This window comes from Procambarus clarkii, chromosome 20 (genome assembly GCF_040958095.1).
Source record: "Procambarus clarkii isolate CNS0578487 chromosome 20, FALCON_Pclarkii_2.0, whole genome shotgun sequence".
Lineage (NCBI taxonomy): Eukaryota > Metazoa > Arthropoda > Malacostraca > Decapoda > Cambaridae > Procambarus > Procambarus clarkii.
This window is the reverse complement of record NC_091169.1, coordinates 23452578-23476973: the sequence shown is the minus strand read 5'-3', so window position 1 is coordinate 23476973 and position 24396 is coordinate 23452578. Positions and strand designations below refer to the sequence as shown.

The window sequence follows — 24396 nt, the reverse complement described above, 5'->3', positions numbered from 1 at the left end:
CAGGAAGCCACTTAGGCTCTACCAGAAAGAGGCATTTCATAACATTCGACGTTTTGAATATTTCAGTAATTCTGAAGTTATTTTATTGCCATTTTTTGTCTTGCACACTGCCTCCAGTAACAAACAGGAAGCTTGCCTCAAGAGAAGCAGGTCTGTAAGCTGTAGAGTATGTGTGCCAGCACTTGTTGTTTGGTGTTGCCTTCAACTTGCAGAGTAAGTCCTGGATTTGGATGGTGTAGCTGCTGGATTAAGAGTAACAAGGTTTAAAAAAAAAAAAAATCTTGAATGCAGAAGATTGTATATCTGTCACAAGATGTGTTTAACAACCTACCTTGATGCAATAGGGCTGTACATTTGAAATAGCTTGACATTCGTTTCATAATGCATGAAAGCAATGTGAATTATGGAATACGTGTACTGTTTTGGCTCTTCCTGTTTTTTATTAAATTTGTCATTTACAGATTCAAATTGTTTAAAATATATATATATAATTGTCATGCATTATAAGAAAAATTAATTATTACTAAAAAGAAGCAACTTTTCATGTATCACTGTTTATTATAAATAATACAGTCAGCATTATTATAATTAATCAAGATGTTGCTCGATATTGTTTCACGCAAACAAAGTGAAATAGGTTTACTTGTTGCTATTGCATGTAAGTGTTTGTGGCACTGGAGAGGTAAGTGAACGAGATGTGCAGTGTGCAATATAGTTGAGAAGAGCAGCGGCAGCTGGGGCAGCAGTACACAGGATTAATACAGGAGCATATGACTCCATCTTGTCGACAATAAAACCAGCTATGGGGGGCCCAGACAGGGCTCCAGCTCCTGTTACAAACAGTAGGTAGCCAAGCACATGACCCACCCTAGCCCCTGAGGTTAACTGTGAGGGCATGAGAGCATATAGAACACTCTGCAGCCCACATGCTACACCCATGCCCACCATGGCTGCCACGAGTTGCCAAGGAGCTGAAGAGATTGACGCACAGCCAATTGTCACAGATAATAGAAATTGTATGCCACTGAACAGTATAAGTGGAGGCAGACCCTGTCCCATGATGAACCCAGCTAGCATTCGACCCAAGATATCGCCAGCACCACTCCCAGACAGGGCTGCAGAGAAAGCCACTGCCAGCCCTGACCAAACTGTCCAGTCAAGGAAGACTGCATACACGGTGGTGGTAGCCATGAAGCTGAAGAAGCACGATGCCTCCAGCAGCCAGAAGGTTGGGGAACGCAACAACTGCCGCATCGTTATAACTTCAGTCCCAGTACATTGGTTCTTCGGTGAAGTCTTATCTCTAATACGGCGTTTCATACTAGATTTCCAGTCATGTAGGTGTTGGCATTGCTGGTTTTGTGGATGGTGATGTGCTAGTGACCACACACTTCCAATGGCTACTGGTGGCTGCACAGCAAGCGTCTCTGTTAAAGTTTTGGTCTCCAAATGGGCCTCCGATTCAAAAATGTCATTACTGTGGAAACTTTCCTCACTGGTGTCATTAATGTCACTGTCGCAACTGGCCACAGCCTTTTCCATGTCATTAGCAACCACCATTAACAGTTTGTTTTCTTTGCAAAATCCTCTTTCCAATGTAGGCTGCCTAAGTCGACTGTAAATAGTAGCACCACAAACAGAAAAGTTGAATGACATTCCAGCACAGATGAGCATAGCTCCACGCCATCCATACTCGTGGACGATGATCTCCATGACAGGACCAAGGAAGAAGACGCCAAAACCTGAGCCAGACATAATTATTCCGACGGCAAGAGCATGGCGACGCTTCCAGAACCTGGTCAGCCCCACAATCCATCCAGAGAAATTGAGACTCGTTCCAACAGCTGCAACAATAAAACATTGCTATACATAACAATGTTTTGTACTCGGCACAATAACATATTGTATGATTTCAAATGCATGCACTTTATATTCAGTATTTCACAGTGTTTACTACAGTACTGTATTATTGTCATCAATATCATAAAAATATGAGAGCAGTATTGTGTTAGTGTTAGATTACATATTAGACATATTGTACATGCTGTATGTTTATGTATACTATAAAAGATTTTACAAGAAAAATTTTCATCTTAAAACTGTTTAGGCCTTAAAATACTAACAAAATGAACCTGGTACACATGCAATCTTTAAGGACAGTAATGAAGTACAACATTGAATTGTTAGAATTCATAGTTAACCATAATCCTTAATCAGCATATAAAAATTTTATGTTTTTGATTTAATATTCATATTCAGCACAGAGAAGAAGTACATCTGGTGAGATTTTATATGAAATAAGAGAAGTTTTTGAGTCTTTAAAAATATGATTTTATTAAAAATATTAATTTGTCCAAATTTTACCTAATGTACATTTATACATGCTGATTAAGAATAATGAGTTAACAACTATAAAGTCTCCCAATTTAACTGCAAAATATACAACTATTGCCAAACAAGAAGTATTCAAACTGAAGTAAACCTGCCTAACCTACTGAGGGTGACACAGAACCTGCCAATACTGTACCTTAATTTTAACTAATACAGTACATCTTATTTTTTACAGATTGGTTGATTTAAAAAAAAATAAGAATTAAGGTTAGAGGACACTTAAAAGAAGGTATTCCTATAATGTACAACTCTGTCATGTCTGAAAGCATAACCCTATTTTCCAATGATAATCAGAGTATATATTACATTCCATTTTCTAGGAACATAACTACAGTGTTAAATAAGGGTTGATCGGGCAGGATACTACTAAAATGTAGAAGTACATTTTTGTGTGTCCTAGAGTTTCTGGAAGACTATGACATGCTGATTGAATGCAAGACTGTCCTGCTGAATCAAGATATCTGCTTACATTGGGTATTATTATTCTTCAGCAGGTGATAAAAGAAATACAATTTAATGAATTTTTGTCTGCAGGTTGTCAAGAGGCAATTGGCAGCATGTTAGTGTCAACAAAGGGTTGGGGTCCCATGCTTATTCATTTCCATTCTGCACTTGCACAAGAAAATAATGAAAGTAAATACTTTTCTCATGCTCAGTTAGTGAAATAATCCTCCAGTCCACTGACCATTGACAAAGCCGTATGTGAAGAAGATAACATTCAGATTTGGAGCAAAGGCAGTCATGACATAGCCCAGGGCAGCAAAAATTCCCCCAAGCATGACGGCAACACGGGGGCCCCAGCGGCTAATGACCCATCCGCCCAGGGGACCACAGAACATATGCACTGCTGAATTAGTTGAGTACACCCACCCAGTCTTTGCCCGTGTTTCCTCGAAGGTTTGCAGCAGCTCCACGAAGAATACACTGAAGGAATAATACATGCCTGGAGGGCAGGAATAGGTTAAGTTCATAGATTATCATTCCATTTTGCTGTATCAAAATTTCTTCAAACCCCATGTTCCTGCATTAATAAAAACACATTGATTGCCCAAAGAAACAGCAATACAGGCAGGCATTGGCAAGTAGCCTAGCCTAGTGATATCATTGCCCAAGTACCTGGGGTGTGAAACCGAATTGAGATCATAGTTAATCAGGGTTTGTGTAATAAAAGTTCTGGTGTTAAGACAAATGAATTAAGGAATGAGTGTTAATGGATTGCAAAATGATTGGATGATGTGACCTAGACATTGTTTCGTAGTTCTGTTAGCTCGTGTGCACCTAGTAGTAATTTGAGACAAGGATGTAGATTGTGTCGTGGGAAAAATATTTAAGGTCAAAATATGCTGGGGTAGAGAGCTACAAAAAAAAGTTAGTCTTAATTTCCTGGTCTGTATCCTCCAAGGTAAAAAAATAAATTATGCTAAAGCATGAGTGTGTGAGGGAGAGGATTTGGTAATGTTGAACAAATGCTGAAGAGTCCTGTATTCGACTAAATGAAAGTATGAGAATATGTTTCATACACCAGGGCTCCAGGTCACCTGGAGGCTGTTATAAGTACAGTACTAGTTTCGAGTGATTTATTTGTTTTGACTGCATAGCTTGCAGAGTCGTGTGTGTGTTTCAGTGTTTCATTTTCTTTGAACCTTGCAGTTGTCTGTAAAGTCTCTCTGACTTTCTGAATGCTTTTCCTGTGTGTGTGGGGGGGGGGGGAATGACAAAAATATTCCCCCAACTCCTTGCCCCTCTATGAGGGAACCTGGTTCAGGCTTTGGTTTTCGGTAGGCTAAACAGGACCCCCTGCAAGTGAAATTACCCTGTAGTGATGACCCATTTTACCAAAACAGCTTCTGGGAGCCACTGGGGCTCTACCAGAAGAGGTGTTTATGATTTTGTATAGTGACTTAATTATATAGTTATGATTTTTGTATAGTTTATGATTTTCTGCATTCAAAACTGTTTTTTATGGAGATGCAGCCTTATGTGGGAGAAATGGTAAATGGATGATGTCTTCAATGTGTTTGGTATTTACATCTTAGCTTTATGCAACAAAAATAATAAAATAAATGTCAAAAATGACAAAATATAATTATACAATTAAAGTAATAATCTCAGAAGCTTCCTAAATGATGATCAAACCACACACCAAAAGATGACGTGATGACATTTCGGTTGATGCTGGACTATTATCAAGTCGATTGTGACTCGATAATGGTCCATGATGAACCAAAACGTCGCCATCTCTTCAACTTTTGCTGTGTGGTTTGGTCATCATATCTTGAGCCATGTAATTGTGACTCATCATCTGTAGTGCTTAAATATTCCCTTTTTTTTTCACATCAAATAAGGTGCCTGGGAACCTTCCTAAACCACGTTCAGACCAGTGCTGCGAGAGGGCCAAACCAGTTTACACAAATGCTGTAGTGCAAGATTTGTATAGCTTTGTACTGCTGATATTGTGGAAAAATGTTAAGAAATACATTTTGAGATGTTCGATGACATGTCCATGTTATTTTTAAGCCAAAACTCTTAGGAGAGTCAGTTTGGAGCGTTAAAACACAGCTGATTGGAAAGTCTGTCCAGAGCATTATTGGAACACACTCATGCTTCCATAAACAAAATCAGAGGTGCAAGTACAACACAGCATATAGTTGCATAGTATTGTAATTTGAATAATGATCTTTTTTTCATCAATGATCATTTTCTGATAATGATCAAGATGACCTGTGTAAAATTCATTGAATAAAATAAGAGTTTATATAAATGTACCAGACAAGCAAATAGTGCACGTGTGACAACAAAATTCTTAAATAATACTCACCTGGAATGCACAGGAAAAAACATTTTTTTCTTTTACAGATATATGCAAAATTACTGTTGCAAGGCAAATCATCTAGAGCCAAGATTCCCACCTGAGGAAATGCAGAACTGAATGAAGGCAGCTACTGCCACCACCCACGCCCACCCGCCATCCACATCTGGGCTACAAGTGGCGTGGGCGTCACCACGGATGCAACTAGTGGATGAAGCTACATTTCTCTCCGAACATTCCAACACATCTACCTCTGTGGGAAATTAGCACCAGATATTATGAAATATAAGAGAGCTTCTCATAGTTATATGTCTTAATGTTATATTCATATATGACCTATCTTATGATTGGCAAAATTACATACTATATTGTAAATTAACTTTTGTAGTTTTGCAAAGTTGCTGGATATTTCACAGCTGGGAGGAAATAACTATTAATTTCTGAAAGAATGGTGGGCATTGCCTGCAAGTTAGTTAATAATGGTTTATAGACAAATACATCTCATCTTGTTTCATTGACCCTTTGACTGCAATTCACGCTAATGAATGCTCTTTACATCTAATGCATTGCATGCTGTTCATGAGCTCCAATGTCCAATGAGCTTTTTAGCATGTGCATAACTAGAGATGAAGTCTGGCTGATGTATGTTTGTACCTCCAACAGTCAGTGATGTCTGGGAATAACGTGGCCATGTTAGGAAAATTTGCCTGAGCTTCAGTGTCAATTGAACCATCGAAGAGAACACATTTCTTGCTCCTTACTTTCCCTAACTTCTTGATTCAGAGAGGAGCATCAGGAAGAAAGTCTTCTAGAAAATCAAGAATTCAAGAGAGGATGATGAATAAAAACAGTAAGATGGAAGAAAAGAAAGACTTTTGTAAGACCATCTGTGAGAATATGAAGAGAATGACTTCTGGAACAGCATTAAAGAGGAGACTATGGCAATAGACTAGGAAGAACATGATGGAGAAAGCTGGATAGCAGGTGACTACCACGGGCTGGAAACGATTTGTTCCCCCCAAAATTATTTTACCGTCATTCTGAGATTCTTCGACTTGGGGCTTGGCTGATGCTGAAATATATTCTTGCGTGAGGGTTGAGGTATGTATGAGGGTGGGATTGGATGCAGGTACGATGGTAGGCATAGAGGCTTGTATGAAGGTGGGTGTAGAGTCCGGTACGAGGCTGGGCATATGGGCTTGTATTAGGGTGGGCGTTGAAGTATGTATGCGGATGGGCATGGAGGCATTTGTGAGGGCATGGATGAGGTTGGGCGTGGAGCAGGTGACAGTGTTGATTAGATTGACCTCCATGCTGCTAATCAGCATGAACCTCTTGGATGCCCTCCAGGAAGGAGTCTTCCACCAGTGTGGTTTGTGGAGCCATCAAAAGTCACCTGAGGAAAGACACATTGTTGTTAGTAATAAGAATAAGAGAAAATACTGGGAAGATACTCTAAATATTATTTAAACAAATTTTAAAAAAGTATGTGGATTGCAGTTTGAAAATATAAAGATAGTATCATCAGTAAATAATACTGTATATGTTTATGAACGTTAGAGACGTTCAGCAAGTCACTGATGCACGTCAAGAAGAGACGTGGTATAACGAGAACAGTCTGGATGTACAGGTACCTGTATATTACCTACAACGTTCATAAACAAATAGGAGAGGTCCTAGGATGCTGCCTTGTGACAAGGCTATATATAATGGTAGAATAAAAGCCTTGAGAGACTGCTGGTGGTATAACTTACTACCCATCTACCATTTGGTTGTTTTGTTACTGGATCCTCATGCATAGTCCTGCTTGACGGTCTGATCTTCGCACAGTCCTCCTGCTTGACGGTCTGATCTTCGCACAGTTGTCCTGCTTGATGGTCTGATCTTTGCACAGTCGTCCTTATTGATGGTCTGATCTTTGCACAGTCGTCCTTATTGATGGTCTGATCTTTGCACAGTCGTCCTCGTTGATAGTCTGATCATTGCACAGTCCTCCTGGTTAATGGTATGAGCTTTGCACAGTCCTCATTGATGGTCTGATCATTGCACAGTCCTTGTTGGTGGTGGGTGTAGTGAGGGATGGTGTATGCAGTGGTGGGTGTAGTGATGGATGGTGTATACAGTGATGGATGGTGTATGCAGTGGTGGGTGTAGTGAGGGATGGTGTATGCAGTGGTGGGTGTAGTGAGGGATGGTGTATGCAGTGGTGGGTGTAGTGATGGATGGTGTATGCAGTGATGGGTGTAGTGATGGATGGTGTATACAGTGATGGATGGTGTATGCAGTGGTGGGTGTAGTGATGGATGGTGTATACAGTGATGGATGGTGTATGCAGTGGTGGGTGTAGTGATGGATGGTGTATGCAGTGGTGGGTGTAGTGAGGGGTGATGTATGCAGTGGTGGGTGTAGTGATGGATGGTGTATACAGTGGTGGGTGTAGTGATGGATGGTGTATACAGTGGTGGGTGTAGTGAGTGATGGTGTATACAGTGATGGATGGTGTATACAGTGGTGGGTGTAGTGAGGGGTGGTGTATGCAGTGGTGGGTGTAGTGATGGATGGTGTATACAGTGGTGGGTGTAGTGATGGATGGTGTATACAGTGGTGGGTGTAGTGAGTGATGGTGTATACAGTGATGGATGGTGTATACAGTGGTGGGTGTAGTGAGGGATGGTGTATACAGTGGTGGGTGTAGTGAAGGATGGTGTATGCAGTGGTGGGTGTAGTGAGGGATGGTGTATGCAGTGGTGGGTGTAGTGAAGGATGGTGTATGCAGTGGTGAGTGTAGTGAGAGATGGTGTATGCAGTGGTGGTGCAGCAGGCCTTGTCCCCACGGACGGACTACTTAGGTCCTATTGTTCCCAGGGCTCACACACGGATGTGTAATATTAAGTGCAGCGAGGGCGTCGGTGTTGACATGTAGGTCCCCATGACTGGTCATGGAGCCGCCCTAGACGAACCAGACCCGTGACGTCAGCCACCTCCCTTCCTCCCTCATGATCGGGCCCCTCCCCGTCTCCCTCCTCATGATCGGAGCCCTCCCCGTCTCCCGCCTCATGATCGGGCCCCTCCCCATCTCCCGCCTCATGATCGGGCCCCTCCCCGTCTCCCGCCTCATGATCGGGCCCCTCCCCGTTTCCCGCCTCATGATCGGGCCCCTCCCCGTCTCCCGCCTCATGATCGGGCCCCTCCCCGTCTCCCGCCTCATGATCGGGCCCCTCCCCGTCTCCCGCCTCATGATCGGGCCCCTCCCCGTCCCCCGCCTCATGATCGGGCCCCTCCCCGTCTCCCGCCTCATGATCGGGCCCCTCCCCGTCTCCCGCCTCATGATCGGGCTCCTCCCCGTCTCCCGCCTCAAGTTCGGGCCCCTCCCCGTCTCCCGCCTCATGATCGGGCCCCTCCCTGTCTCCATCTCAGCTCGTGATCAATGTAGAATGGATCTGCCAGGTGGTATCCCTCACAAACAAACAGGTAATATTTTTTGTTTGCACACCCAATATAAGGGCAGACGCAACTCACTCATGCTAGCCAGCACGTCCACTGGAAGACTGACGGTGTGTGTTGCAGGAACAGGTGATGCTGGCTGGAGTAGATGTATCAGTTTCTTAAGCAGTATCCGGTACAGCAAGAAGCTTGTTGATTGCAGTAACGAATAATTGTTGACCTGGCGAAGCTGCCCGCAACGTGAAGTAGTACCTTAACTGTACTATTGCCAGTCGTGGTTGATGGTTGCGTTGGTGATTGTGGTTGAGTAGTTCCTATCTTAGCAGTAGGCTGACGTGTGGAAGCACTGCTGCCTGGATGTTCAAGGTTGCTGTAGATCTTGTTGGGCGGGTCGGTGTTGATGCTTCTCTGGCCTCAGACATCTTTATGCAGTTTGGGGTCGTGTGGAGGCACCCAAACGGAATGGCAATGTTGGCTCCACCACACAGTATGCGGCGTTGGTTGGTCGACTGGCAGTCCTTGAACTGGTGATCCTTGGCACAGATTTGTGGCTTGAAGCGAACAACAACAGCTGTGTGCTAACACGTGTCTGGCATAGCAACAACAGCTGTGTACTAACACGTGTCTGGCATAGCAACAACAGCTGTGTACTAACACGTGTCTGGTACAGCAACAACAGCTGTGTACTAACACGTGTCTGGTACAGCAACAACAGCTGTGTACTAACACGTGTCTGGTACAGCAACAACAGCTGTGTACTAACACGTGTCTGGTACAGCAACAACAGCTGTGTACTAACACGTGTCTGGTACAGCAACAACAGCTGTGTACTAACACGTGTCTGGTACAGCAACAACAGCTGTGTACTAACACGTGTCTGGTACAGCAACAACAGCTGTGTACTAACACATGTCTGGTACAGCAACAACAGCTGTGTACTAACACGTGTCTGGTACAGCAACAACAGCTGTGTACTAACACGTGTCTGGTACAGCAACAACAGCTGTGTACTAACACGTGTCTGGTACAGCAACAACAGCTGTGTACTAACACGTGTCTGGCATACCACCAACACTGTTGTATGCAACAAAAACGTGATCTGGAATTAACAGTTAGTTAACCATGTGTGGAGAAGCGAGTCAGAGATCAAAATATTCTTCAGATTAAGGCTGTGGAAGCATTTTTTCTACCACAGACATGGCCACACATTTGCGATGTTAAGATCACATACATTTTCTTCTGTCCTCCATGGATAAGGTTAGAGATCTGTTCAACGATTTACTGAACAACCACAGAAAGTGATTGTAGTGCTAATAAAATGCTAATCTAACCTACATAAATACATAAACACAGATATACGTCTGATCTACATAAAATTACAGTGTTCTATTTGTCTTTTTTACATAATGTCATTAACGTACGTTTGCAAAGGTGAGATGCAATTTTCCACATATCCTGTATACACATACAAACGAATATATATATATATATATATATATATATATATATATATATATATATATATATATATATATATATATATATATATATATATATATATATATATATACACACACACACACACACACATTCACATTTATGTCTGTCCTCCTTTAACAGGGTAAGATAGTGCTATACTAACTAGTGTGGAAGCAGTGTATGTTTAGATTTAACCCGTCCTCCCAAGGTTGGCCTTAATTAGGAGTTGTTTGTTAAGGCGTGTGTGTGTGCCTACTCCAACCTCGGATAAAACTGTCATTATACAGATGGAGAGATATAGATAAATACATATTGGTCATGTAACATTCATGGTACACTCATTGACTTTTCCTTATTAAAATGTCACTCGCTAATTACGCGCAACGACTCGACCAACACATTTTTTGGTAAGCTAGTCTTGGTTTTAGATTTAAAATAAAGATAGAGCTATTTTTTAATTCAGTATGCAAGTTTAGTAATGAAGCAAAGAGTAAAGGAGCTAGTGAACAAGTACTCAAGTTATACTTCAATGTCAACTGCATTGACCAACTACTCGAGGTCAATGTAATCAATCAGAGCTTTAATATACCAATGTGCTTTAATATACTTACTAATCTTTCTCATCTCATTTTTTTCTTGCAATGTATCTGTTATCATTTTATTAATTCTGCTAGAATTTACCTATTTAAAATTATTTATTTATTTTTTATTTTTTTGAAATATATACAAGAGTTGTTACATTCTTGAAAAGCCACTAGTACGCGTAGCGTTTCGGGCAAGTCCTTAATCCTATGGTCCCTGGAATACGATCCCCTGCCGCGAAGAATCGTTTTTTCATCCAAGTACACATTTTACTGTTGCGTTAAACAGAGGCTACAGTTAAGGAATTGCGCCCAGTAAATCCTCCCCGGCCAGGATACGAACCCATGACATAGCGCTCGCGGAACGCCAGGTGAGTGTCTTACCACTACACCACGGAGACTTATGTTAGATTAAGGACCTGCCCGAAACGCTGCGCGTATTAGTGGCTTTACAAGATTGTAAATACTATGCCATGTATTCTCACAAACCCAATGTACCTGTACCGATAGGGAGCCGGTCGGCCGAGCGGACAGCACGCTGGGCTTGTAATCCTGTGGTCCCGGGTTCGATCCCGGGCGCCGGCGAGAAACAATGGGCAGTTTCTTTCACCCTATGCGCCTGTTACCTAGCAGTAAAAGAGGTACCTGGGTGTTAGTCAGCTGTCACGGGCTGCTTCCTGGGGGTGGAGGCCTGGTCGAGGACCGGGCCGCGGGGACACTAAAGCCCCGAAATCATCTTAAGATAACCTTCTTGTATATAAATAAATAAATAAAACTTACCGTGGAGGTGCTTAATAGCGGGGGTGTTGACGCCGCGGGGGTCCTTGGTCCCTTGTCTGGCTCAACTACCAAAATATCACTTATGTTAAACGCAATTTAATGCAACGCTCGGTAATGACGGAGAATATTGCTAATGAAATGTTCATTAAAAATAATGCAACACCAGGAGTAATATAAACGTGGTTGCAACACCAGGAGAAATAAATATAACGTGGATATAGTGGAGATATAGGAGAGGAGTATGGGTACAGCAGAGGGACGGAGCGAGGAAGCCACGTGCTCTCCACGTGACGTCCTGAGGGGTACTGGCCCAACAGTGAACAAGTCTTTCATCTACACTCTCCACTGGTGTTGATCGGCTTTAGGCCTATCAATAATGACGAGGACGGGATGGGTGGGGGGGGGGGGGGGTGGGAGTGTGGGTGTGGGGTGTAAATATTTGGCAACCTCAACCTGCTTATTGACCAACAAGCAGGTGTACTTTTTAATTACACTTGAACGCAGTTCAGCAGCTTCAGCGCTCCCGCTCACAGGATGAGTATGGGGTGCACAATAAACTACCTCTCACAGGATGAGTATGGGGTGCACAATAAACTACCTCTCACAGGACTAGTATGGGGTGCACAATAAACTACTGTTCACAGGATGTATGGGGTGCATAATAAACTACTGTTCACAGGACGAGTATGGGGTGCACAATAAACTACTGTTCGCAGGACGAGTATGGGGTGCACAATAAACTACTGTTCACAGGATGTATGGGGTGCACAATAAACTACTGTTCACAGGACGAGTATGGGGTGCACAATAAACTACTGTTCACAGGACGAGTATGGGGTGCACAATAAACTACAGCTCACAGGATGAGTATGGGGTGCACCATAAACTACTGCTCTCAGGATGAGTATGGTTTCAACAATGAACTACTGCTCACAGGATGAGTATGCGGTGCACAATAAACTACTGTTCCCAGAATGAGTATGGTTTGCACAATAAACTACCGCTCACAGGATGAGTATGGGGTGCACAATAAACTACTGTTCACAGGATGAGTATGGGGTACACAATAAACTACTGCTCACAGGATGATTATTACGTGCACAATAAACTATACCGCTCACAGGATGAGTATGGGGTGCAAAATAAAGTAGTTTCTGCCTCTGGCGGCAACAATAAAAAAATCTCGGTGTATATACGGAGTATAGCTACGGTGTACCTATCGGTGTACTGTACTACTATCTAAATCTTAATTAGAGTATGTAGTCTGCCTCCTTCATTTTCACTTCTTAAAGATGTATTCCACTCATTTAGGACTCGGACACTACACATTGTAAATACTAGTATTTCAGCAAAAATTTATCTTGGTAACAAGATAAGGACTTCAGAGAGGCACCGCATATTTCGTAATTGGTCTGGCATACGTGGTATACAGCCCATTCTAATGAGTATCGCCACGTCAAGAAACTGTTATTCTGAAGAGCCTTATCCTAATCTGATAAGGTTAGGATAAGGATGAACAAACAGAAAAACGGTACATTGTCAATTTCGAGAACCACAACCATTTTATTGTACAGTACAGTACAATAGTTTTCGTCCTTAGGTAAAATAAACGTCAAAATGCAACGTGCTATTAAGAGGACGGGTTGAGTGCAGATGCCTGAATGAGTCGCTGTTCAGATATCTGAACATAGGCTCCATGTTGACCAATCTCCATATGAGGGTTTACTCTCCTATTTAATTTTTACCATATTAATAACAATTAATACAGTAAGCCAACTGGTCCTTTTAATTGTGGCAGGTCAACCATTTACACACAACAACTTTCATTTATATATTTATCCATGTACTTTTTAGTTTCATTATTGTCACCTTCACAATTTGGATTCTGTAAATGTTATATTCAATGCACCCAGGAAAATCAGATCAGCCAAAACACTATGCAAGAAAACTTGCTCAAAACAAAGTTAGATCCAGAGTTTTCCTACGGCTCTAAGAAGTAAAACCAAACCAAAAGACCCGGTAAGACTCTGAAAAGATGAGATGCGCCAAGTTATAATTGACAATAAAAGGGCAGCAAACACTAAAGAATGAGTATGCTACATCAGTGTTCACACTAGAATTTAGTCAACATTCCCATACCCGCACAAATGGTTGAAGTAGGTAAAGAGAATGAATAAAGAAATATCCCTATAACATGCGATATTATCAGGAAAAGCTAGTTCCACAGAAAAAGTTCAGGAAAAGTTCCACAAAGATTCAAAGGCCCCAGGTGTGGACGGATTTTTATCCAAAGTCATTAAGGAACTAAGCAGCTGAACTATCACTTCCACTGAAACTTCTTTTTAGAAAATCTCTAGATCATGGGTTAGTTCCCCTAGACTGGAAATATGCAAATGTTACATCTCTTTTCATAAAAGGTAGAAAGAGCTCAGCAGAAAACTACCTTCTGATCAGCTTGACCTCGCACATCTGCAAGCTCATGGAGAGAATCCTATAAGGGAGGGAATCATTCACAATCTCACTGTAAATAATCTAATAAAATCAACGCAACACAGGTTTGTTAAAAATAAATCCTGCCTTACAAACCTGCTCCCATTTTTTAAATTGGTAACCCACAGCTATTCAGACAAAGAACTCCCAGTATGGATGTAGTATACATGAACTTTGCTGAAGCTTTTGATAAGATACCACATGAAAGACTGTCAAGGACACTACAAGCCCATGGAATAAATGGTAGACTGCAAGAACACCAGCAGCAACAACACTACAGATTTACCACGAGCAACCGTCTTTCCAGACGTCACCATCTCCACAACTATCAACATCTTACAACTTAACTTGTCACAACACCGTCATACCATTTAAACGTCAACAACTGAAACTAAACTATATCAAAAGCACATCTAAAATTACCATACTTTGTGTTTGTCACCATAGTAACAAGCATTACACTATATTTACACACTACTTACACAATATACAGTACAGTGTTAAGGTTTGTTATATGGATAGCTGGTGTAATATATCAAGAGGATAGAAGAAAATACAAGTTTATAAATAATTTTAACTTTATTTAGCAAATGTATTTGCATAACAGCTTAGCCAAATAGAAAATGTATGGGTCAAAGCTGAATGTATCATATGTGATATACAATAGTTACCCAAAAATACAGTTGATCTCACTCACACATATCTAGGAAGATCAATGCATCATAGTTGAAATTCAAGAAAGAATGAATTTCTTAATCAATATTGTACATAGGAGGAATGTTAATGAGTATTTGTTATTATTTAATATAGGAAAGCATCATTTGTAAGGCAAAAGCAGCCACCAAGTTCTTAAGGTTATTTTTAAATCCAAAACGAACAATTCCAATTGTGGCCTAACTGTCGTACTTGATGACTCATGTGAAACCTGAAGGTACTTCAGATTCTTTTTACAAATTTGATTTCTTTTTTAAATATTGATTTGAAACTATCACATTATTGTTCAGAGCCCCAGAAATATGTTCAAAATTAGTTACTCAGCTGCTAGTAAAGTACATAGGTACATAGTGCCTTCTGGTGGTATTGTGTTGCGGTAATGCCACCCAGCTCATTGTAAGAGCATTTACTTTTAACTGCTATAATGTGTCCATAAGTCATGTCCACAGTATTTGCAAACCTAGCTTTATTATTTCACAAACATTATACAGTATATATTTTTGTATTAATACTTATGCATGTCTACAACTAAAATTTTAGATAAATGACAAAATGTTGTTATTTACATTAAAATATAAGTATACAAAATTTAAAATATACAGAAATAAGCTACAACTCATTTAGGCTAGTTTCTACATACATCAGAAACCCTTACAACTTTTCAGCATTATTTGTAGACAATACTGTATATGTATATAAAATAAATAAATTGAAGGTACATACAGAAATAACAAAGACCATTTTGAAATGACACGAAAACATTTGTGTTGTATCAAAATATAATCATAAAATATGTATGCCTAAATATGTAATTCATATGTACATCTTAGTCTCACACACGCACTGCAGCTCTGAAAATAAAATTTGTCTTCAGGGGACTGTAAACTTTAGAGAGTTATGTTGCACCCACATGTAAATTATCTGACAAAATCAATTATATTTAGTAGAAAATTCTGAAAAATAAAATGCATGTAAATACATTAGACCAAAGTTTAACTAGTCTTCTCACAGGACCCTTTTAGCTGCATGACTTGCCAACACAGCTTCGCTCTAACATGTTTATGTTCCATTATACACAATGCAACTGAAAATTTAAACTACTGTATATTTGCATAATGCAAAAATAAGTTATAAAGCTAAAAATTGTGTATGTTCACAATATGTGAACAGGGGTCAAACAATGGTGCAGCTCTAGAATACAGCAGCTGCTTTATATACTTTACAATAAAGTCTGTCAGGTTCTAAGTTTTATAACAGAGTTCCATACATTTGTATTTATTTTAGTGTATTTTAATAATGTGAATCTATTTATTGTTGAACGTATGTTTGCCAAATTTGTTTAAACAGCAAAGGAAATTCACTAATGTGTATGGCACAGATGGCCCCCCTACCACTATGCCACCATGACAAGGTGGGACGAGGGTTCAAGCATGGGCACAAAATTTATAGCATGTCATCAAATGCCACCAACAAGGAAGCTGTAATCCAAGTCATAGGCTTGACGGGTAGACAAGTTGGTGAAATTAGCAGTAAGGTTGGCATTTCACTTGGAGGTATTACACCATCGTCTATGAATAGTTAAGAGACTTCTAAAGATTTTGCAACATTTATTCCTTGAAACATAAATACTCAAATTGGCACAAAAGGAAGGCTTTAAATTGCGAATTCCTTTAAATGTATGAAGCTGATACAGCCAATTTTTCTTCCTGCCTTCTAACGGAGATCTTAAAATGATTAAAATGATTGACCTTGATTCAAATTTAAGATTGAGTTAAAGATGGAATCCATGCAATGGAAGCATGCAATTTCTCAATCCCATAAAAAGTCAATGCAAGATCATGGCTTTCATTTTTCAGTGATGCAAAAGAAATTCTGTTGATCAACTAGCCATCACATAAAACAACAATTACCAGTGACTATTATGCTGGCCTAATGCATGCATGACATCAATGAGAAATGACAGAATGCTGACTAGAGATGTGCTGAAGCTCCACGACAATTCATGGGGTGTAGAAATGCAAAAGTGGCACAGGCATCAATACACGACTGTGGTATTGAGGAACTCTACCAGCCTCCATACAACTTAGATCTTGCCAAATGCAACTATTTTCTGTTTTGAAACCTGAAGTCCCACCTAAGGGCAACACTTTTGAGATGAGCCAAAGAGGCTACCAAGGCAAGGTTTGAGAAGCAATTGGAAGACTTCTGTAATACTGGCTAAGTGAGTTTGATGAACAAGTGGAATAAGTGTATTACAGTCAAGGGAGACTATTAAATATAGAGATATGATCTGTAGTTCTGTTTTTATTTATTACATACTAAGATTGAATAGTTAACGTACATCAGAAACCCCTACAACTTTTTAGCATTATTTGTATACAATACTGTATATGTATATAAAATAAATATATTGAAGGTACAAATAGTGGCCTCAAACCCACTGCTCAGCAACATGATCTTGTTTAGGACAGTGTTATCTTTGCCATCTAAACTATACTGTACTACTGTAGCCTGAACACAGATGAACACTCTTGGGATACAGAATTTTGAACTTGCTACCTAAACTATCTAGCATATTGATACTCAATTATAATTTGAACACATGCATATACTGAAAACCTGTCATAACATCTCAAAAACAGGGTCGATTTCAGCTTTAAGATCTTTCCACTGGATGGTTTTGGCAACAAAGCCAACATAACCAAGTCTAAGGGCATTATGTTGCTTCAGATTGGCTTGGATGGCAAAGATGATACCTGGAGAGGGTATTATGGTACCCTGTATCCTGCTAATGTTGATCTGGGTTATGTGGTATTACTGTGTAGTAGATTCAAATCCTAGCTAGTGTAGCAAACAATTAATTTTCAATCACACACAAATAGCTTTTCTATAATAAAATGCAATATATTAAAGATGATCATTATATTACAAAGAGAACCATGCAGTAAAGCCATATCATATAGTAATGAAGTTTGATGCATATAAAGAAAAATTTACTTAAGAAATGGTACATGCATGTTGCAAAGTAAAAAAAATTAAAACCCCACTTAGGTCACTCGTAAGTGTATTAAAAATTGAAGATCGGATGACGTTTACAAGAATATGCCAAAGACATAAGCTTGGCTCTCTAAAAGGTCCTGGATTAAATGTTAGTTGTGAACTGGAGTACTGTACAGGTAAATTAAATGTTATGATTTTAGTTCCAATTACAAAATTTTGGAACTTTTCCATCTTAAGGCAGGATAATCTATGGTGCATCAAGTTGACAACTTCATACATTATACACAACTATACCAATACATTAATGATAAGCTAGTATAACTCTTGAATATCATAGAGATCATATTTTAACCATAGCCTTAACAATAAGAGGTGATGGTACATGTGCTGTGACACTCCCACGTGGATCAAGTTGGATGCGAGGTTCTTGAACAAGTGGAAAAATTCAATCCACTCCTACATGTCGAACAGGGTGCGAGGTTCAGTTGTGTTATACAGTGCTGTATTGTTCAGTTATGAATACTGTATTGTTATACAATAGTTATACCAAAACATATATTTTGCCATGCATGCAATTTATTTAGGCTTTATATGTGCATCATTTTAATTAGATTAAAACTTTTGTATTTTATTACATACTTTGAAAATAATATTTGTTTACCATCTTAATTGAACAAAAATTATTTTTACCATACTCTTACAGTTAGTGTATTTTATCTAGTTAGGCCAATATTATAGCAAACCAGAGAATATCCTTGATAATTCATATCTGAGGAGATTCTAGCTTAGGCCATTTTTTTCCCTTATCCCACTATCTAAATGGGCAGAGTTTGGCCAACTCTGGAACCAACCAGCCATGAACATTGCTTATATGTCAAGTTAATTTATTTTGTGTGTGTGTGTGTGTGTTAATGTGGAAGGTATTTGTAACAGCAAACTGGAGCTGGAAGGAATTAAGAGCATCTGAAAATTTGTGACTGTCTTATGTCACATTAATATATTTATTCATTGTTAAATATAAGAAATATAATGTAAGGAATGGATCGAGGTCGAGCAATTTGGTCGAGGAGGGATGTAGGGAGCAGACAGGAGATAAGCCTAGGCTACAATCTGCTTCAGTAGTTTTTTGTTAAACTTGAAATGAGAGCACAATCCACCCTGATCAATTGGATGTCTTCATTTTGAGCACATTAGTTACATCTTTTATGTCGATAAAAACAAGATTTGAGTAAATAAAAAAAAAAACTTTAGTTGCTCCATAACATAATTTTCTCCTACATTGGATGTCTCAGATCATTTATCATTTACTGCACTGTACTGTACAGCCAGCAAGAAAACATTCTGGTTCACAAACCACAGAGATCTTTTCAAATGTCCTTGCAAGATTATCAAAAAGAGGCTAAAGAGTCAATGAAGAAAAACCCAAGCCTGCCTTGTTAGTCTGGACACCCATCTGAACACTAACTGGAGGTATCATGCAAACCAGAAAATTATGGCTAATAGGATGAACACAAGTCAAAAACTGAATTGGTCCCTACCTGAAAATTGAAATGAAAGAGAAAAGTGAGGTGGGCATAGTATAAAAATGCTGAGGTGTGCACAATACTAGCACCTGGTAGGTCTACAATGATACCCAGAGAAGAGTACAGCACACATTAACACAGCAATTATTATATCTAAAAAGATTACAGAGATGGCTGTAGCCAAAAATGTAATGCTGCTTACCGATAGGTTAGATGGCAGGGTGATAAAAGTCCAGTGTTTGCAGTCAGTGCCAAGAGTTCAATGTTGGTAATAGAAGCCACTTGTGGAGCCGACTTCGTAGATGGTGGAGGACGAATTATTTGAAAGCCCATACTTATGTCAAGTGTGTGTATATTGATGTCTAGGCTGGCTGTAATTTATCCCCAGTAGGTGTGTGTGTGTGTGTGTGAAAGAGATGAGGCATTGGAGAAATTGTAGGTCATGTTGCCTAACCAAAGTAGCAGATAGATCGCTACAGTGCTCAGCATCGGTAGCCAGCCAATCAAACTAGTACTTAGCATGAGCCCTATACATTGGTTTGAGTTTTTATTCAGCAATTTAACTGTATTTTCAATGGGCATGCAGGGATGGTTTAAAAGATCTTTGTGATACCATGGCCAGAATGTTGTGCTGCCTGACTGTATGTGGTCCTGGTCATATGAGACAGGAGATCCTTATCTTAGGCAGCACCAATGACCATCGCTTGGACATAGGCATTATAAAAACACATACAGTAATTGTGATAGCTAAACCACATCCAAATTAGAGACTCAATGAAAATAGAGTATTTTCAAAGTTCAGCCATACATGTCTATCCTTCCATTTAAAGATCAAATATCTTCTGGAATATTTACTAGGTGAATGAAGCAGCATTACTTAAGCAAAAGATGAAAAGGACATAAGGATGTTTATTGAAATTGAGTAAAGAATTAATTAGTACTGGTATTACTAGACCAGTAATGTGTACAAAAATATATTTAAGATATCTACAGAAAAATTTGTAAAGAATAAATTTTGATGTCATTTACATATACTGTACTGCACTTGTTAACCACACTAAGAAAATTTATACCCAAATACAGTACAGTACTTATCTAATTTTTTCAAGAGTTAGCACCAAGATATTTTGCTGTTCTCAACTTAACATTTATAACTGCATATGAATTTGAGGTACAGAGCTCCTTGTATAAATTAGATAATAAACACCTTAAGAACAGTTCAATATCTTTACAGTTCAAAGGTACTGTACAAGCATTTAAGTAATTTTTCACCATACAACTGTTATACAACTACTGTAACAAGTTCCCTAAAAATAACTAATATCTTCATATGCTCAAAGAAATGTTATTGGTAATAAAACCAGCATTAAATGTAATGAAACTCTCTCTTTCTGGTAGAACCCCAAGTGGCTCCTTAAAGGTATCTCACCGAGATGGCTATCCACTACTGGATTCCTGTTTGGCGTACTGGGGACCAGAGCCAGAACCTGGCTCAGTTCCAGAGACGCAAGGAGTAAGGGAGTATTAGTGTCACCCATGCTGGGAAAGTATCCAGAAAGTCAGTGAAGCTTTACAGACAACTGCAATGCTCATAGAAAACCGAATATTAAAACAGCGAAATGACTGCAAATGATTCATTCTCAGCAGTTGGTTTATTCAAAACTAATGTAGTTCAAACCTATTTGTGCTGCTTGCCACTACAAGGTGGCTTGGAGCCCCAATCAACTGCTTGCAACACAATTAACAATTGACCCAGCATCAGAAACTCTAGACATACTTCCCTATCAGTGCCAGTCCCTGTTTTTGCAGTGGTAAGGCACTCGCCCGATACTCCACAAGCACTTTGGCCTGGATTCGTATCCTGATTGGGGAGGATTGACTTTGCTCCAATTCTTAACTGCAGCCTCTGTTCACCCAGCATTGAATGGGTACCTGGTTGTTAAACGATTTGGGGGGTTATATGCCAAGGAAAATTAGGATTAAGGACCTGCTTGAAATCCTATGCTTGCTAGTGGCTTTACAAGTATGTAATAACTCTTGTATATATATATATATAAATTAAAAAAAAAAAGTGCCTACGGGGAAGTAAGGTCTAGCTCTTTATGCCCAGCCTATTTGCCTTATACCGATTGCACTAAAGCCTCACTTATTCTAACAATCAATTTCTTTGTCGACCCTTTTCCTAAAGTTGTGAATGGACGTGTAGAGCGGAGAAGGACAAATCAGTGAGATATGTTGCTGGACTGGTCTGCTGATAAAGAGGCAGAGACATGGAAAATGCCCAAGTTTGGACACTGAGCCAAAGGAGCAGGAAAGCAAGCTGTACTCACGCACCATGCTGTGTGTCCAAATTGACACCACTGAAGAGACGAGGTCTTTTTGACCACACCCAAATCCAACCATGTTGTAATGACCTTGTGCACAGCAATAGGGAGGACTCATGACCCCACAACTCTGAACCCGGAACAAAGGAAGGGATGACACACTCCACCAAATGCCAAGGGAGATGACTCAAGTGGCTCACAAATCGTGGGACCAGGAGATGACAAAATGGGCCAGATACCCCCCCCTCTCTTAAAGCACCATCACAGGGGTGCACTTAGTTGAGAAGCAGTGGGACCAACTGAGAAGGATGGTGACCTAGGAGCACGCTACTGGAATCATCCACATAAGCAACAAGACTGACGGCTCCAGGGCACCTAGTGATGAACCACTGCTACTAACAGGTTCAAACTAGTTTCAAATGAGCCAATTATTGTGAACAAATTGTTTGCATAGTCATTTAGCCATTTCTATGCTTTATTTTGTATTAACCTTACAGTTGTCTGTAAAGCTTCGATGACTTTCTGGATGCTTTCCTGGTGATGTTAATAATCCCTTGCTTTCTCTGCCTCTGTGAGGGAAGGGGGGGGGGGGGGTCAGGTCATGGTTCTGGTACCTGGTAGGTCAAACATGACTCCTGACTGGATAGCTTTAGGAAACCACCAAGGGGCTCCTCCCAGAAACAACCTATATTGTTACTATAATGTCATTAAACTTTACATTTCACTAATGATTCATAATTCAAAGGAAAATGTGGTTAATTATCGAGAAACGGAAAATACATAAGGTAAGTGCACAAGTGTATTTGAAAACATTAGTACATGTTCTATACCTGAGGCTGTGTGTGAACGTGACTCTTGGCTCTGTAGTGGGCGTGTATTGGTAACAACCACCAAAATTATTATTCAGCCCGTCCTCCTAAGGTTTCCCAACGCCAAGGAAATGGTCAAATTAAAGTGTCCTCTCCTAACCTGTCTGAGGACCCAAAACAGAAAATGGGGCAGTACATCACAATTTTTGGCCTTATGTAACGCATACGAGCGAAATGCGACATTCTTTTTAAGAGGACAGGTTGATTTATAACATCACTGATCAGATTTTGTGCTCAAAAACACAACTCTGCAATTTTTGTTCTATGTGTTTTTATAATAATTATTCAGAGCAATTGTTGCAATCTAAATAATTGGAAAGGGATTGCTAGGACAGTAATACCATGTTTCATCCTCATTTCCTCCTTTCACCTTGCTTTCATTTATATAACACCTCTTATGAAACTTATGAAGAAAAGGGCATTATCACCTTTAGTATCGTTCAGTTTGCATGATGACTCAAAATTTCTTTGCCTGTAGCTCCAGTAGAGATGTTTGTAAACATACTGACATCATCATGGACATAGATATGTTTGGCAGTGATCATTTGACTAATTGAACAAATTTACTCATGCCATCAGTAGTGTCTTATTGCACAGTCTCATGTTGATTATTGTTGCCAATACCTCCCACATTAATTCAAATTATTTTTTTAAATTTAGAACATAATTCAGTTATTTACATTGCAATTTAATTTTTTTTAGCATATAAATAATGTTATAGACTATGATTGCTGTACTGTACTTGTACTGTATAGCAGAGTTTGATACAATGAATGAACTCAGTATATTGCATGAAAATTAAGGAATCGACTAACATTCACACGTTTATAATTACTGTACTGTGCTGTGTCAAGTGGTATCACCAAACTGTACATATACACTAGATGGTTTTTAGACGCAATTAGGACAAGCAGCATCTTTTCATAGCAAAAGTTTACAGAAAAATAGAGATAATCCATGATTTATCTGCTTTAGGTTTGAAAATTAAAACCTCTATTAGTACTTATAAGATTACACAGTGCTCAGTATAAATTCTCTCATAGTTGAGTTATTAATCATTTCCAATAGATAACAGTGATTTTAGTCACTCAAATATCTTTACAATGAACTTTGATAAGAGTTAAGAGACAAGAATGTTTTTTGTGTAGTGGATGATGTGCATGTCACTTGAACAGTCTGTTTATGTTTTTATTTATTACATATCTGAATCATATATATATTTATATATATATACTGTATATATATATAAACATTATTCATCAGTGATATTACTGGACATTACTGACAAAGTACAAAAAGACTTTTAGGAATCAGGGTCTCTGAAACAAAATCAATTTGTTCCCTAAAATCTTTAACAAGAGGATTCACAATTCATATTGTAGTTTTATGAAGGCCAAGGGAAAACCTTGCTAATATGTGATGGTTTACTGTATTAAAACTGCATATTAGAAAACTAATATAAATATCTGTTAAATAAAAAATAAAATGTTTCATAACAATACATTATACTCAGTTCAGAACATTGAACTGTTTACATTTTAGTACTAATCAACTGGTCCACTGGCAGATGATGAGCACACATGTGAAAGCTTAAAGTGTCTTGTTAAGATGACCACATACAATATAAACACTTAAACTTTTTTATATTTTTATCAACAAATGTCATGCAAGCTTTTTCCATTAAATCAGCACTCTCATGCATGTCCCATCTCTTATAGTTTGTGTGTATTTTGTGTCTTAAAGGTATGTAAACAAGTTAAAAGAAAGCTTTGCAACATGGAAAAAAAACAATTAATGATTGTCCTCACATTTCTTGACAAATATTGAGTTGGCTTTACTAGAGAGATGGTCATTCAGTGGCTCCCTTGCCGCCTCTACCTCCTCCCTCCATGAAGTCAAGTCGCAGTACTGACTTTGCTTCTCTAACATGACGATTACTCACTCCTCAGTTATGTTATCTTATCCAGTAGCTCTCCACAAATCACGTGTCGT

At 39.3% G+C, this 24396-nt stretch overlaps 1 protein-coding gene across 4 annotated transcripts; it reads right to left on the bottom strand.

The window, feature by feature from the left end:
* Positions 1-538: 538 nt before the first annotated feature.
* Positions 539-24337, bottom strand: LOC123755465 (monocarboxylate transporter 13). 4 transcript variants are annotated; one of them, XM_045738172.2, is made up of 5 exons: positions 24213-24337; positions 6234-6596; positions 5301-5453; positions 3077-3334; positions 539-1844 (listed from the first exon to the last, which is right to left on the bottom strand). In XM_045738172.2, the coding sequence occupies exons 2-5, from the start codon at positions 6526-6528 to the stop codon at positions 640-642; spliced, it is 1911 nt and encodes a 636-aa protein (XP_045594128.1). In that variant the 5' UTR covers positions 6529-6596; positions 24213-24337; the 3' UTR covers positions 539-639. The 4 variants fall into 4 exon arrangements, with proteins under 4 accessions (XP_045594128.1, XP_045594126.1, XP_045594127.1 ...); XM_045738170.2 differs by lacking the exon at positions 24213-24337 and adding an exon at positions 19414-19551; XM_045738171.2 differs by lacking the exon at positions 24213-24337 and adding an exon at positions 11485-11623.
* Positions 24338-24396: the final 59 nt, after the last annotated feature.